This window comes from Dromiciops gliroides, chromosome 1 (genome assembly GCF_019393635.1).
Source record: "Dromiciops gliroides isolate mDroGli1 chromosome 1, mDroGli1.pri, whole genome shotgun sequence".
Classification (NCBI taxonomy): Eukaryota; Metazoa; Chordata; class Mammalia; order Microbiotheria; family Microbiotheriidae; genus Dromiciops; species Dromiciops gliroides.
In genome coordinates this window covers 639,400,724-639,418,916 of record NC_057861.1, presented here as the reverse complement: position 1 = coordinate 639,418,916, position 18,193 = coordinate 639,400,724, and the positions used below count along the sequence as shown (strand labels likewise).

The window sequence follows — 18,193 nt, the reverse complement described above, 5'->3', positions numbered from 1 at the left end:
CTCTCCCATTTGCCATGTTCCAAACCCCCTGGTTTGGCTAATTGGTCTATTCACGTATCTTAGATAATTCTGTCATATCAGGAAAATATTCCCAAGAAGTATTCCTTTTCCATCATTGTTCTTTTTCCCCTCCTTTACTCTTTTCTTAGTTGCGGTCAAGCATGGAGCTCGATCAAGATATCTTCAATAATTGCCTCACCATTCAGCCTCTTCAACCTACCACTTCCCCACAAGATATTGCAGATGGTGCCATCAGAAGATCTCCAGGATCTGTCCATGACATCTATTCAGGTAAAAAATATAAGGAATGAAGGCGAAATGACACTAAGCATCTATTTTTCATCTTCTGTTGTTTTTTAAAAAATGCTCACTCCAGAAAACTCTCCTCCTTAAAATCAATTGTATTTTGCATTTAACATGTAGCTACAGATGGGCATATATGTGTTTTTCATGATTTCTGAGATAATTTTGGCAGCAAACTGTTTTTTTCTCGTAAAAAGACAAAGTCAAAGAAAGCATTTGTCTTACCACGACTGGACTGCTGCCAACAGTTTTGTTCACCTATCCCTTTCAGTCACCTTAAATTCATTAAACTTGATTTAGAACTCAGAAGCGATGTTCCCCTTGAAGCGGGTCACAGGCTGCTTGTGTGTTTCCTAATAGAACAACATAAAGCACAGTCTTTGCATTTTAAAAGGAAGTCCTATTAAGCCGTGTTCTCTAGGAAAATACAAATCAGCAAATTAGGCTAGATGCTTTTTTCATTACTGTTTGTCACCATTCTTAATGCTATGGCTTCCAAGTCATCTTTCCCCTGGCTGGATTTAAGAAATAGCTGACTTAGTGTCTGAATATTTCATGTATGTATTGAGAAATGAGAAAGGGCCCCCTATCCAGGAGGAAAATTATTTTCATTCTAAAGACTCACTGATTTGGTGGCATCACTTAGGTGAAAGACATGCGTGGGTGTGTTTTCAAACTTGACAGTTCTCCATCTGTTTACTCAAATGCCAAAAAAATACATTAAGCAAGTTGTTCTGTGAGGCTCCATCATCAAGAAATATATAGTAATAATAAATGTCAATTATATTGTGTGTTTAATGTTGGCAAAGCATTTCATGGACTTTATCTCATTGGAGCTTCATAGCCTTTTTATGAGCTGGGTACTCTGAGTATTACTATCCCTACTTTATAGATGAGGAAACTGAGGCAGGCAGCAGCTAAATGACATACTCAGGGGCATCCAGCTAGTAAGCGTCTGACTTGGATTTGAAATCAGGTCTTCCTGACTCTAGGTCTAATGCTTTATTAATTGTGTCATTTAGCTGCCTCTAGTTCAACCTATACTGAAATAAGAATAACTTCTATAAAAATATTTGATAAGATTGAACACAGTGCCTGCCACACAGGAACACTTGATAAAATGTATGTTGATTGATTTATTGAAAGATAAGTGACTTCCCTATGGTCATGCAGCTAATAAATGTCAGAATCACCTCAGATTTTAACCCAGATTTTCCAGATTCCAAGCAGAACACTTGGTCCATGGGTGGCTATCTTCCCTCATTTAAAGATTTTCAATTATGGTCATAGCACTGTGGTAGAATCTTCAGAGATTTTTAGAATTTGGAAACAATACAGTCTCTGTTCTCAGGGAGCTTATAGTCTAGTAGAAGCAATACTTTTTGGACAGAGTACTGGATGTGGAGCCACCTTTTTTGATCTTAGGCCAATCACTTCTAATGAAATAACAAAATAAGATGTTTGGACTCTATACTCTATAAGATTCTTTTCAGTTTAAGGATCCTGTAATTCCTGTGAGGTAAACACAGGCCATGATTACCAAATATTATGAAGTAGAGCTACACATAAAAGCGCATTCCAATATCTAACAACACATACCCACCTATAAACACATACATGTATATGTATATCATACAATCTTAAGCATGACATCAACAATGAAAGAATGTAGATGGATTCTCTCTAGGTTAATAGGCAGATTTCTCTCATTTAATGTGCATTTGACATGCACACATTTGTTTTCTTACTTTTATTCATTTTCAAAAAATGTATTAAGTTCTTTGTAATGGACTAGGCTTAGCGCTGTGTTTAGTCATTAATCTTTCTGGCTTTATTTAGGTGGTGTTTCATAGCTATTTTCAGGAAACATCACTTACTAGAAACTTACTAAAACATCAAGGACATACCAGGGGAAGAAAAGGAAAGTGATCATGAATTTAGACCTGGAGGGAATAAAAAAAATGTCTCTTCCAATCCTCTGATTTTATAAAGGAAGAAACTGACCCAGAAAGGTTCGATGATTTGCCTGGGGTCACAGAGTCAAAATTTGAATATGAGACTTTTGATTCTAAATATAGTTCTCTTTCTCCTCAGAGGTCAGAAAGTAAGAGCAATACTAGTGTAATAATAATAATAATAATATGCTATAAATAATTACCTTCCATGTATAAAGAGAAAAGAGGAAGGTGAATGGAGAGAAGTGAACAATTTAAGTAACTTGAAAGAATTAAAATTGGTCCCTTTACAGACCCAATGACATAAAGATATGAAAAAGGCTTAGGAAAAATTTAACCTCCCAAGCAGTTTTCTCCATAAGTTTATCTTGACATAAAGGTCTGGTGATGGACTCGACTCATACCCCTGAAGGTACAAGACCAGAACCTCTGTAATAGGACATTAAGCACCAATGTTATTCAGGAGAGGGCAAAACATTTGGGAATTTCAAGTGTGAAGAAGATGAAATCCCTAAAACGGAAACTTTTAAAAGTAGCAGAAGGTCTTTTACAAGACATAGCTAAAACTCCAAAATGGAAAGTTTTAGTGCCAGTAATGAGTGGTTTGCAAAATTTTAAGGGATCCCTAGTTTGCATAACGTTAAGACAACTGGAAAGATTGCCATTCCGATTCAGATACATTTTGTAAGTTTCCTGAAGTGCTGAAAACAACAGTTGAAGAAGATGGATACAAACATCACCAAATTTCACCAGTTGATGAAATGAAATGGGTCATCATTGAAAAGTTGTGTCCCACAAGGCATTTATTTCTGCAGGAAACGTGACTGCACCAGGGTTCACTGCATTCAAATATTGCTTAGTGTGCCTTCTTGGAGGCACTATTAAAAATTATTTTAAATGGAAGCTTTTCCCCGAAATCATTCTGAAAATCCCAGCTCTGTGAAAGGCTGCTTCATAGTGGAATCTACTAGCATTTTGGCAATCAAGCAGAAAGGATGGATTGGCAAGAATCCTTCCTCAGGAATGGGTCGTTCACTGTTATTAGAGCTGCTGATCTACAATTTTGGGTCATTAACTGTAAGACATTACCTATTTTCCCAGTAATGTCATAGGCCAATTGGTAAAAATTAATGGGAGAGATAAACCTGCAGTTGGCACATAGGTGGTACAATGGATAGAATGGCTGACTGGAGTCAGGAAGACTCATCTCACTGAGTTCAAATCCAGCCTCTGACATTTACTAGCTGTGTGACCCTGGACAAATCACTTAACCTCAGTTCACCTCAGTTCTTCACCTGTAAAATGTGCTGGTGATAGAAATAGCAAACTATACTAGTATCTTTGCCATGAAAACCCAAATGGGGTAACAGAGTTGGACATGACTGAAAACAACTGAATAACAATGAAACCTTTAGTTAAAGGAGGCATGGTAAGTCTCGAATATCATGGTTACCTGAGGCAGTTGCTCAGTCATGGAACTCACTTTCTTCTTAATGCATCCATTAAGGATATAGGTCAGGGAATGTTCACGGTGAATGCTTTCTAGGTGATAAACTATGCTACAAATTGAACAAAGAAGAGTAAGCCTTGCAAATAATAAATTCACTGTTATATAATGCTTTGACATTTACATAGTAGATTTCTTACAAGTCTGTGAGAGGTAGGTAAGACAATAATATTATTCCTATTTTATAGATGAAGAAGCTGAGTATAAGGAAAAGTAAGTGAGTTGCTCAAGGTTACACAGCCAGTTAGCATCATAGTTAAGAACCTGAAACCAGAAATTCTCATACCATGACCAGTCCTTTATGGTATAGTAGATGGGGGGGGCACCTTTGTCAGACTTTCTTCTTGGAATCAGGAATGCAAAGACAAAATGAAGCAGTCTCTGCTCTCAAGGACTTTACATTCTATTGGGAGAGACAATAAGGTACAGTAGAAAGAATGATAAATTTGGAAACAGTGGAACTAATTTAAATCCCTCATTTGATGTTAACTACTGATGTAACCTTGGGCAAGTCATTTCACTTCCCTAGGCTTCAGTTTCCTTATCTATAAAATGAAGAGAGTGGACTCTGGGACCTCGGAGGTCTTCTTCCAGATCTTGTGTTAGATCCTATGACTCTATGGATGTTTCTCAAAAGTCTTAATGAAGTGGGTTTTTTGGTAGGCAATTGGGGTTAAGTGACTTGCCTAGGGTCACGCAGCTAGTATCTGTATCTGTCAAGTCTCTGAGGCCAGATTTGAACTCAGGTCCTCCTGAATCCAGGGCCAGTGCTTTATCCACTGCACCACCTAGCTGCCCTTAATGAAGTTTTAAGCTTTTAAAGCTGGGATCAGGACAGGCTTTATGTAGAAAACAGTGTTTGAGTCATGTGTTGAAAGAAGTAAGAGATTCTGTGAGGAGGAAGTGAGGAGGGAAATGGCAAGAAAGCCACTTTAACTGAGCTGGAGAATAGTGGAAGGAGAATGATGCAGAAGGAGGAAGGAAAGGTGAGTTGACAGCAAGTTGATGAAGGACTTTAAAAGCCAGACAGGAATTTTTTTTATTCTAGAGGCAATGAGAAATCCATGGATCTTATTGAGTAGGAAAGAGACATGGTCAGACTTGAGTTTAAGGGAGGAAAAACACTACATTTCACTCCTTCTATGACTTGAGCTATGAAGAGGCTATAAAAGCTAATGGGGTTGAGTGTTGAAGTCCCACTGAAGATGTATGAAATGAACAACTGAAATCCTGATGGGAAAGCTTCCAGAAGATCAGAGAAACAAGATATCCACCTGTGCTCCCCTCTACTGCTTACAAAGCAGTTTTGTCACCTTTTGAAGTGTGTTTGCAAATCTGGTAACAATCTCTATTGTGAACTTGGGCTTGGATTTTGAAGAGGCATTAGTGGTATGGCCAGTTATCATACAGAAATGTACAATGAAAAGATTATCTTTAAACACCTATGTCAGAATGCACACCTGAAAAGCACTGATCACTCATCTAATGAGGTGAGATTCCTACTTTCATTTATGTTACTGGAAATCATAACATACATATATTCAAAAGTAGCAAATCATTGATCCAATATTTTATGTATTTAATGTTACAAATAACTGTGATTGTGGTCAGTGTGGGATATTCCAAGCATGGAGACTACTCCATTGATGCAGATTATACCTCCATTTAAAGACTTAGATTTTACCTGCATCTAGGACTAGATAAGTCCTAGGGAGTCTACTGAAACAGGAAATGACTTGCCCAACATCATAAAACTATTGCAGGTTAGAGGTGTGATGTAAAAATACATCTTCTTGACTCTAAAGCCAGTATTCTGCCTACTATGATAATAAATCACATTTATGTAGCACTTTACACACAATATTTGATTGGATTTTTGTAAGGCAGATTTTTTATGCCTGTTTTACAGTGAGAAAAATAAAACAGGCTCAGAGGCATTGACTGGCCAGGGTCACATAGCTTGAAAACCTCTAGGAGTGGCAGACAGCACAAAGAGGGGAGATAGAAGATGGAGAACATTGAGTTCAGGAACTACTTTAAGCATGGGATGGTGAATAAGATGAAATGTCTGGAAAGACAGATCAGACTGGGGAGGACGCAGGTAAGACTGTGGAGGATCTTAAATCTCAGAAGCAGGATTGGAACATAGGTCTTCCTGACTCCAAGTCTGCCTCTTTATTCATTATTCCAGGCTGCCTTTAATGCTTTCCTTGAAAGCTATTTTATATGGAATATGTGATTTTTAAAAGGTTCTGCATTCTTAATTGTTACTCTTTTATAATAGCTTACAGATAAAATTATAGACACACACATACACACATATATATAATCTATATCTATATATACATACATATATAATCATATCACTAATGCTTTATTGGAAATAATACAATATAGTTTTATTTGCAAATATTTCATTTACATATAATTCTTCAGGAACCTATCTATTCCTTCCTTCCTTCCTTCCTTCCTTCCTTCCTTCCTTCCTTCCTTCCTTCCTTCCTTCCTTCCTTCCTTCCTTCCTTCCTTCCTTCCTTCCTTCCTTCCTTCCTTCCTTCCTTCCTTCCTTCCTTTCTTTCTTTCTTTCTTTCTTTCTTTCTTTCTTTCTTTCTTTCTTTCTTTCTTTCTTTCTTTCTTTCTTTCTTTCTTTCTTGACATTTCTTCTGTTTCTTTCCTTCCTTCCTTCTTTCTTTTCAGGGCAATGAGGGTTAAGTGACTTGCCCAGGTCCTTCTGAATCCAGGGCCAGTGCTTTATCCACTGTGCCACCTAGCTAGCTGCTCCCTCTTCTGTTTCTTTACATTCTTCTTCCCCACCCTTCACTACTTTGTACAGTGCATTTCCCTGAAGACATGCTTTCATTCAGGCAGTGAGATGATGCAGTTAGTGGATAGAGTGCTGAGCTGGAAGTCAGAAAGACCTGACTTCAAATCCAGACTTAGACACTTCCTTGTATGTGATCCTGGGCATGCCACTTAATCTCTGTTCATCTCAGTGTCCTCAACTGTGAAATGTGAATAATAACCCACAAGGATGTTGTGAGGATCCAGTGAAATCATATTTGCAAAGTACTTTTTCAGTGCCTGACTCATAGTAGGTACTGATAAAAATGCAAGCTATTATTATTACTCCTGAAGGCATATATACAATTTTCTTTACAACAAATTCCATGACAACAAAACTATTTGAATGTCTTGGGGAGTTTTGTTACAATGGGGGTTTACTTTTAATATCCCTTTTGTCCCGTAACAATAAAACCAGAAGTACTGTATTATCTAGCTATCCCCTGACACCAACATTCTACTGGGTGTTGTACAAATTTTGATTAAGGCTGAGGTTTTATACTCACTAGAGTGAGGAACATCAAGGCTCCGTTTCTCTGCCATCACAGGGAATGTCTTTGTATGCTGCTAAATGTAATGTGCTAGAAAGAACAGTGTAATTTCTTGTTTCAGTTTTCTGCATTCACTAACTCTCTTCTAGTCCTGTTAGTTTTTCACACAAGATTAAACTCAATTATACAGTTTTACAATATGTATGGTTTTTTGCTGTAAAATTATTTCTGTGGCGAGCAAAAACAATGGCAAAGAAGCCTGGAGACATCGGATGGTGAGACTGGGTTATTATTGCCTTGGAAAGCAGAGCTTTAAATTGTTTCACTTTTATTCATTTGGAAGAGGCATAGCTAGGATGAGGGAGTGTGCTGGCCGACCTAAAGGAGAGGAGGTAAATTCAGGTGGGGTGTTGAATTCAGTTCTATTTGACAAATATTTATTAAGCACCTATTGCAGACAGAGTACTGTACTAGGTCTTAGGATTACAAAAACAAAAAACAACAAATCCTTGCCTTCAATGACTTTAGTAAGGTATTAGTCATAATTTAAAAAATAACAATAGCATCTATAAGCACTCCAAGGTTTGTGAAACTCATTACATCTATTGTTGTTTTTTCAAATTTCACCACAATTCTGTGAGGTAGGTACTATTATTATCCCAATTTTTCAGATGAAGAAACTGAGGCCAAGAGAAGTTAATATGAAATTCCCAAGGTCACATAGTTATTAAAGTATATGAAGCACATTTTAATTCAGTTCTTCCTGATTCTAAGGACTGTGCTCCATCTATTGCATCACCTCAGTGCCAGATAAGAAAACACAACGAGAAGGGCAGCTAGGTGGCACAGTGGATAAATCATTGGCCCTGGATTCAGGAGGACCTGAGTTCAAATTCGGCCTCAGAAACTTGACACTTAGTAGTTGTGTGACCCTGGGCAAGTCACTTAAGCCTCATTGCCCTGTCAAAAAAGAAAGAAAGAAAGAAAACACAACCAGTCAATAGATAGGTGGGTAGATGCACTAACAAACTGGAAAGATCAGGAAAGGCTTCCTGAAAAAGGTGGCACTTCCACCTTGAAGGGAGCTATAGCTTCTGAGAGGTGAAGGACAGGAATGTATTCTAGGAGTGGCAGACAGCACAAAGAGGGGAGATAGAAGATGGAGAACATTGAGTTCAAGAACTACTTTAAGCATGGGATGGTGAATAAGATGAAATGTCTGGAAAGACAGATCAGACTGGGGAGGATGCAGGTAAGACTGTGGAGGATCTTAAATCTCAGACTGGGGAATCTGTATCTTATCCTAGAGGCAATAGGACCCCACTGATGATGATGGGATCAGAAGTGGTGGGACAGTGTGAGGCAGGGCCCCTTCTGGCCTAGAAATATAACTCCTATTTTTCTTAGTGCTTTACAGTGACCAAGAACTGTCCTCCCAACACCCCAGTGTGGATGGGATAGAAATGTTATTATCTCCATTTATAGGTGCTGCAACCAAGGAACATAGTAACCCAAAGTTATTAAAGGCTGGAAGTGGGATTTCAGCTCTGTTCTCTTGACCCCAGCATCCTTTCCATCATATCATCACGTTGCCTTTCATTACTAACTTCTAGGTCAGTTACCCTGCCAGTGAGATGGGGTTGGAACTGCCTATGGACCCTCCCTTAAGAACCAGGATGGAAAATCAAAGACGTTTTGATTTGGAAGGGCCCTAAGGTGGAAAGGAACTTAGCGATTGAGTCTGGTCTTGTCATAATACATATGAGGAAACTGAAACATTTCCTCGGTCATATGTTTAGTCAGTACCCAAACTTAAATCTTCAAGCCCTAATCCAGGGTATGTCTCTAACCAAACCAGGTAGTTTTGCTTTTGACCTGTAGTTATAAAAAGAAAAAAGGAGCAGTTAGGTGGTTCAGTGAATAGGCCACTGGCCCTGGATTCTGGAGGACTTGAGTTCAAATGTGACCTCAGACATTTAATACTTACTAGCTATGTGACCCTGGGCAAGTCACTTAACCCCAATTGCCTCAAAACACCGGGGCCGTCACCAGTAGTCCTAATGTATATCTTGCCGCTAGACCCAAATGGCTCTGGAGGCGAGAGTGGGCCTGGTGACTTTGCACAGCAATGCCTCACTTAAAAAATTCAATTTACTGCAAGTCATGACATCACTTCCCAATGTCATGGTTCTCTTTGAGAATAAAGGACAAGGGCAGCTAGGTGGTGCAGTGGATAAAGCACTGGCCCTGGATTCAGGAGGACCTGAGTTCAAATCCGGCCTCAGATACTTGACACTTACTAGCTTTGTGACCCTGGGCAGGTCACTTAACCCTCATTGCCCCCCCCCCCAAAAAAAACAACCAAACACAGGCAAAAGAGAATGAAGGACAAACAACAATAAAAAGAAAAGGAAGTTAGTGAACAAGTATTTAAGTGCTTAGTAGAGTACAGTATATAAATGTGTCTTCCCTTCCTTTAATGACAAATTTCTTGAATCAGCACTCTATTGGGGTTGAGAGGGGTTGTGGCCAAGCAATACCACAAAATCAATTTCTCTGAGTTTTGTTCCCTAAAACAGTCCATTGTTATAGCATTGATGAGGCATGGGATAGGATATGTCCCATTTCTTTCACCACAAGATTTTCTAATGCTATCAAATTTAAAATGGAAAGCAAATTTTTCATAACTTTCTTTCTTACCTTAAAGACCAGCAAGTAATTTATTGTATTGTATAGTGCATAGAGCTAACTGGATGTGAAGTCAAGAAGCCAAGAGTTCAATTCATGCCCCAGACACTGACTGGTTATATGGTCCCCGGGAAAGTCACTCAACTGCTCACTGTCTCAGTTTCCTCATCTGTAAAATAGGATAGAAATAACACCAACCTCCCAGGATTATCTCCAGTATCTTTTTTTTTTTGGTAAGGCAGTTGGGGTTAAGTGATTTGCCCAAGGTCACACAGCTAGTAAGTGTCAAGTGTCTGAGGCCAGATTTGAACTCAGGTCCTCCTGACTCTATAGCTGGTGCTCTATCCACTGAGCCACCTAGCTGCTCCAGGATTATTTCAAGTATCAAAAATATTTTGTGCATCTGAAAGAATTTTACAGTGTCCCCAAACTCCTAGTTCAGTCTTTGACCATCAAAGTTTAAAACTGCACTGAGCCTCTTGGGTGTATAAATGCTAATTCTTCTTCTTTTCCTTCCTCTCCTCCTACTCCTCCTCATCCTCCTCCATCACTGTCTTCTTCTTTTCCTTCTCCTCCTTCATCTTCATCTTTATCTTTGAATGAAAAGTTTCTTTATTAACTTTTTTTTTTTACGGGGCAATGGGGTTAAGTGACTTGCCTAGGGTCACACAGCTAGTAAGTGTTAAGTGTCTGAGGCTGGATTTGAACTCAGGAACTCCTGAATCCAGGGCTGGTGCTTTATCCACTGCACCACCTAGCCGCCCCTCTTTATTAACTTTTGACCCTCTACAATTCACTTTACATCACAGAGTCCTCATCTATGAAATAAGGCTAATGATATTTCTATTGTTTCCCTCCAAAGGTTGTAAGTAAATTTATGTAAATTGTAAAGTACTATAAAAGAGTCAGTAATTATCATTGCTATTATTATTATTATTTCACATCTGGCACAAATTAATTTGTATTAATAGTTGGGATACCTTTTGTTGAATTTGGGATGATAAAAATGGAGAGGAGCATATTATGAAGAAGGTGCTAGTTATTTATTTGAGGAAGTCCTCTTCAAAATACTAGTATCAATACCGACTGACTTACCTAATGCTTTGGGCAGTACCTCCTCTGGCTTCCTTCTCAGATCATACACCCTTATGTTAACACTTACTCAAAAAGTACCTACTCCTTCCAAAGCACTATACTGGGAAGTGGGATACAAAACCAAAATCATCTCTGCCCTCATGGAGATTACATTTTAATTTTTTTTTAATTTAATTTTTTTTTTTAGTGAGGCAATTGGGGTTAAGTGACTTGCTCAGGGTCACACAGCTAGTAAGTGTTAAGTGTCTGAGGCCAGCTTTGAACTCAGGTACTCCTGAATCCAGGGCTGGTGCTTTATCCACTGTGCCACCTAGCTGCCCCCAGATTACATTTTAGAAATAGAGGAGACCTTAGAAACGATTGAGTTCAATCTTCCTCATTTTATGGAGGATGAAACTGAGCCCCAAGGCTGTGAAAAACTTGTGCAGGGCCACAAAAGAGGTTGATTAGTATTTGAATGAGCACTAGAACCCAGGTCTCCTGCTTCCCAGACAAGTATTCTTTCCAACATGCCTGCCTGCCTCTTCTTCAGATAATACCACCTTCCTCCTTTCCATAGGAATGGAGGGGAAAAGAATATCTTATTTGTTTATTGGCACTGTGCTTTGCAGGCAGAATTCTATATAATATCTGTGCCACCTGCTTTGCGGATGCTGAAAATTCTTTTAACACAAGTCCTTTTTTATTCTGTACTTAGAGAGAAGGCTTAAATGCAAATATCCCTGGGAAAGGTTATATATCTAAAGTAGTAGTAGCAGTAGTGGTAGTAGTAGTAGTAGTAGCAGCAGCAGCAGCAGCAGCAGTAGTAGTAGCTGCTAATGCTTTTATATTATAATTTCATATAGCATTTATATAACATTCTACATATTTCATTTCACATCAAGCCTGTTAGGTGGATGCCCTTATTATCCTCATTTTACAGATGAGGCAATGACTCTCTGGGTCCCAAAGCTAGTGTCTGGGGCAATATTTGAACCCAAGATCTGAGGGCAGATTAAATAATTCAGTCAATCAATTGATCAGTTAACAATCATTTATCAGGGCAGCTAGGTGGTGCAGTGGCTAGAACACCGGCCCTGGAGCCCGGAGGACCTGAGTTCAAATCCGGCCTCAGACACTTAACACTTACTAGCTGTGTGACCCTGGGCAAGTCACTTAACCCCAATTGCCTCACAAAACAAAACAAAAAAACAAACAAGCAATCATTTATCAACTGACTCCTGTGGAAGGGACATTCAGTGAGACAGGGGAGAGGCAAAAGTGCATTACAGTCATGGGGGACAGCCAATACAAAGATACAGTGAAGCGAGATGGAGTTTCACATACAAGGAACAGAGAGATGCCAATTTGGTTGAACCACAGAATGTGAGAAGGGGAATAATGTACAATGAGGGTGGAAATATAGGTTGGGACTAGGATCCAAAGTATACAACTAAATAGGGGAGTTTATATTTTAAGCTAGAAGTGGTAGGGAATTATTGGAACTTGTGAGAACAGCATAGTCAGATGTGAAGTTAAGGAAAACTACTTTGGCAGATACAGAGAATGGACTGAAGTGGGAAAGAAACTTGAGATGGGGACCAAATAGAAGGCCCTCGCGTGTGTGTGTGTGTGTGTGTGTGTGTGTGTGTGTGTGTGTGCGCGCGCGCGCTGATAATTATATAAAGTTTATGGAATACTTAATATTTGTTATTTCAACTGAACTTTACAACAATCTTGTAAGGTCACATCATATTCCCAACTGATTGATTGATTGAGTCAATAGTTAGACACTTTGTTTAGAGCCACATACACAGTCCTGGGAAAAAGGCAAAGTTGAAATTAAATATAGTCTATACACAGTGGGTAACCTCTTCTTACACCTTCCTCCTTGACATGTTCTCTTTGATTCAGTGACACTGGCCTCCTGGCTATTCTACAAGACACTCCATCTCTCAGCTCCAGGCATTCTCTCTGGTTGTTCCCCATGCCTGGAACATTCTCCCTCCTCTGCTCTGACTACTGACCTGCCTGGCTTCTTTTAAATCCCAACTAAAATCCCATCTTCTATAGGAATACATCCTTTTCCCTCTTGTAATTATTTGCTATTTATTTCAAATATAGCTTGTTTCATATATATATATACATATATATATATATATATATATATATACACACACACACTCACACACACATATATTTGCATATTGTATCCCTCATTAAATTATAAGCTCCTGGGAATCAGAGATTATCTTTAACTTGTTTTTGTATCCCCAGTGCTTAGCAGAGTGCATACACATAGTAGGTCCTTAATAAATGTTTATTGAATAAATAAATGGCATGTGGAGATAATCTGACAAATGACCTACTTACAAGTACAAATAGTCTCTGATGCTTGCCATCTGTTCAAGTCACTTAACCTTGTCTTCCTCAGTTTCTGTATAAGTAATATGGGAATAATAATAACACCTAATTCACAAGGTTGTTCTGAAGATAAAGTTAGTTAGTACTTTTAAAGTGTTTTGCTAACCTGAAAACACTATGTAAATGCTAGCGACTATATTACTACTACTACTACTACTACTACTACTACTACTACTACTACTACTACTACTACTACTACTACTACTACTGATAATAATAATTTCAATGTTAATAATTTTTGGGACCAGGACAGATTATAGGTAGTCCTTATTACCAGTTCACCCTAAACTCCCAAAGAAGACAGTCTGTTTAAGAGGGATGGGACTTGAGGAGTACCTGGTGTGCTTTCATTTTTTTGTTGTTGTTTTGTTTTCTGGTGTGCTTTCAAAGGGTGAGTCAATGAAGGGCCAAACCAAATTATTTGACTTGGCCAATAGGAATAAGTGGTAGCAACATTTCATTGCAAACTATACCAACATTGTGGGAATGATAATTAGGAAACCAGGGGGTAGTTCTATAAAGTCATATAGAGGGAATAGTGGATGGAATTACCTGTCTACCATCTTATAGCTCATAGGTTCAGAAATTTTAAGCTGAAGGGGCCTTAGAATCCAATTTAATTCAACAAACATTTATAAAATGCTTTCTGTGAGTATGATACTTTACTCCCAACTGGGACACAGACAAGCATGAAACAAATTGCCTTCAAAGAGCTTCCATTCTGCTGAAAGAACACAATGTGCACACAGAAAAATAAGTGGAAAGTAAGTATGAAGAAAAAACATTTTTTTTTTTTTTTGCGGAGCAATGAAGGTTAATTGACTTGCCCAGGGTCACACAGCTAGTAAGTGTTAAGTCTCTGAGACTGGATTTGAACTCAGGTCCTCTTGAATCCAGGGCTGGTGCTTTATCCACTGCACCACCTAGCTGCCCCTGAAAAAAAACATTTTTCTGAAGTCAATAGATGTGATTGAAAGAGGAATAAAGAATAGCTAATAAAGAAACATATTATTTTTCTTCATTCTTTGTTTTTGCAAATTCAAACTATCACTGTGCAGTAAGTTAGGAAAATTCCCAAGATAACAAGCTCCTAAATATATTTTGTTTCTTTTAAAAAAAATTTTATGTGTGGGAGGTTTTTTACATCACATTTATAGATTACCTATCCTCTGTGAGGTTTCTTTTGACAAAGCAAAACTAATAATATAATGATCTCATCTGAAAGTTCATGCAACAGTTTGCATCTATAACTCCTCCCTAGCTCTCTGTTTTTAAAGTGTTTTTTTTAAATTGACAGAAATCAATTTTTTCTCTCTCCCACCCCTACCCCATTGGAAAAAAGGGTAAGAAAAGCAAATGCCTAGTAAGAAATGTGTACTGTCAAGTAAAACAAATTCCCACATATACAAAAAATATATGTTTCTATACCCTAAATTTGTCATCTTTCTATCAGGAGGTATTTATCACTATGTTTTATCTTCAGTGGTATAGAATAATGAAAAGTCATTGTGTTGATCATTATTCTCATAGCTTTCAAAATTGTCTGCCTTAATACTATTGCTATTGTATAAATTGTTCTGGTTCTACTCATTTCAGTCTTTATTAGTTTATAGAAATTGTTCATTTTATAATATTAAATTATAGCATAAATTATTCTGCTTCTGCTCACTCATTCTTTTTTTTGGGGGGGGCAATGAGGTTTAAGTGACTTGCCCAAGGTCACATAGCTAGTAAGCATCAAGTATCTGAGGCTGGATTTAAACCCAGGTCCTCCTGAATCCAGGGCCAGTGCTTTATCCACTGTGCCACCTAGCTGCCCCTTCTGCTCACTGCTTAATCAGTATATAGGCATCCTCAAAATTGTTCATTTTTATAATATTGCTATTGTAATATAAATTTGTATTCCTGCTTCTGGTTCCTTCACTCTGCATCAGTTCATATAATTCTTTCCATGTCTTTTTGAAATCATCTGTTTCTACATTTTTTATAATACAATGGTATTCTATCACATTCATATACCACACCTTATTCAGCCATTCATTGGTTGATTGGCATTCTCTTATTCTATAGCATTTTGTCACCCCTATAAATATAAATATATAGATATAAATATTTTTATACATATGAAAACTTTTCCTATTTTTTTTATCCCTTCTGTATATAGGCTTAGCAGTAATATAGCTGCTTCAAAGGGCATTTAAGCATATTTTCTAGAGGAGACATACTATAAATGATGCTTTTTTTGGTCATTCCTTCTGCCCCACCTTCTCCCTTCACCCTTCTCCTAAAATAGCTAACATTTCTATATAGTATTTTAACATTTGTAAAGTGCTTTGCATATATTATACTTCACAATATCTATGGGGTGGGTAGGTTATGGGTACTATTATCATTCCTGTTTTATATATGAGGAAACTGAGGCAAACAGAGGCTAAGTGACTTGCTCAGGGTCCACATAGCTGATAAATGTCTGAGACAGGATTTGAACTCAGTTTCTGGACTACAGGTTTAGAACTTCATTCTCTGTGTTTCCTAGCAGCCAAGAACCCAGCAAACCAACAGGCAAATGCTAAATCTCCCACCAGAGGCCTGACAGACTTCTGTTTAAATCATTCTTATATCTTTCTATGCAACTAAGTCTTTGTGAATGTCTTGGGTTAGGGTTAGGATGAATGAGGAGGGAGAAGTGGTATCAGTTAGAATTAGGTATATCATATTATTGAGAGAGCACAGCTTGATGCATGAGGGATTGGCAGAAGAAAACTTCAGTAATATGCCAAGAAGATGATAGCTGTAGTGAAATGTGTGTGTATGTTTTTAAGCAAAATGCCTTTGTTCTGAATTTGAAATATCCTGAATGGCTCCCTCAAAATGCAGTTGTTAATTATATCTGGCATTTCAGCATGTTTCACCATGACCTTTGAAATTCAATTGACGCATATCCAAAACAAAATTCCCTTCCCCCCCTCATCTCTCTCCTTCCCCGCCTCTTCTCCCCCACTTGCTCTCCCCCCCACTCTGTTTTGTAAAATAATGAAAGAGAAGGAAGAAGGAAGAGAGGCCTCTCTAAGCATGGCTCCTCTAGACACTAATAATTTCTTGCTTGGCTATAGACCTGCATCCATGATGGGGAAATGTAATCGGGCAGCTAACACAGAAGTTTCAAGCTCTCACGGGAATAGCTATTTGTACGAGAAGCTGAATATTCATGTAACTTTCCAGGACATCAATACATCCTCATTTTACCTTATTTATTTCAGTTCCCCAGTGAACAGTGGGACTCTTAAGCTAAAAGCTAATAGGCATGTTCTTCAGGTTTGTATCTTCTCTCCAGCTAATAAATGGGTCTCCCTAACACATTTGTTTATCCCCTGCCAAAGCTATCCATCAGGTGACACGTGTTTGTTTTCTTTGTCATGGTTCACAGAAGACAGGTACTATTGTTTGCCATCAATTAGCTTGGGGTCTTATGTCAGGGATGTATAAGCTGGTGTCATTTCCCTCTGACAGCCACCCAATCCAATTGAAAAGCAATTGTTTCATTATCCACTCATCAGGGCTGCTAGATAATGATACTGCTCCTTGGCAAAATAGAATAAAAAAAGACAGGCAGAGAGAATAGATTTTTAGGAAATGGCAATATTAAAATTATTCATGCCCCAAGGAGGAGAGAAAAAGATCAGGAGGATGACTGTGGAGCCAGCTAGAAGCTCCTTTTCCATAATAAAGGTGGAATGAGTAATGATGTGCTTCCAGAAGTGGAGAGGAAGGCATTCTGAAAAAAGGAGCTAGGTAAGAAAATCCATTGTAGCCAGAAACAATGGTGAAGTAAGTATTCACTGAAGTGCCTCTCTAGCTCATCAATTAGCTCTACCATCCAATTTCTCCCTCAGAATGACCCTTACAAAATATTTTCCTCCCCCATAAATGTCCTCTGCTTTGTGCTCTGAAGTCAGGAGAGAGGTTTCCTCTACAAAATCTAAAAGGACATGCAGCTGAATTGCTTAAATGGGAAATAAAAACAGAAACAGAGCACGGGCAGCCTCAATTTTCCCCTTTCAAGGACCAGAACTTTAATCACACAGCCGTTATACTTCATTCTTCTAGGAATAACTTGACAGAAGTTGTTTTTAAATTCAGGAAATTAACCAAGACAGTATCTTTCTGCTTGTAGAGAAACAAACAAAAAGAGTGCTGAAAATGTAAAGTACTTCAAGATAAACTAAGCTTGAAGGAGGACAATTGTGTTGACATTTTAGTAACAACCATTTTCACTCCTTAAGGAAGTGCAGTTATGCATGAAAATGACTTGTTATCTTTTTGAACTGAAATGTGTTCTGATTTGTGAGTAGGAAGCTATGCACTAGTCCTACCTCCCCCCCTCAAAAAAAAAAAAAAAACCAAACAACCTAGTATTTTAACCCTGTATGTTTTCCCCTTATTAGTAGAAAAGCTAGGAGATTTTGATTCTGTTCTGTATCTAACTAGCTAGCTATCCATCTGTGTATGTATGTGTGTATGTGTGTATATATGTATATATGTAAATGCCTAATTGAAACAATTACAAAAGCTTGAGAGTCATTATGGTATATGGGATGGCAAACTGGCTTTGGAATCAGACAGAGAATTGAGTTTAATCTTGGACACATCCTGACTGTATGACCCTGGGCAAGCCACTTGATCCCTCAATGCTGTAACTTGAACAGTAAATGGTGATCTGCTTTGGTAGAGGGTCTCCTTACCTGAAATTCCCTGTACCATTTAAATCACACACACACACACACACACACACACACACACACACACACACACACTTTTAATAGCTCACATTTCTGTGTAACCTTAGGCAAGATACTTAGCTTTAGCTTTCCTGGGATTCATTTTCTTCAACATTAAAATGAGCATGTGTC

The 18,193-nt window shown here is 38.2% G+C and overlaps 1 protein-coding gene across 1 annotated transcript in view; it reads left to right on the top strand.

Moving 5' to 3' along the window:
• Positions 1–18,193, top strand: part of GLIS3 (GLIS family zinc finger 3) — a 613,599-nt gene that overhangs the window by 492,525 nt on the left and 102,881 nt on the right. The window contains exon 7 of the mRNA XM_043978464.1: positions 150–291. Within this exon, the coding sequence (XP_043834399.1) occupies positions 150–291 (142 nt within the window). The remainder of the gene's footprint in view (positions 1–149; positions 292–18,193) is intronic.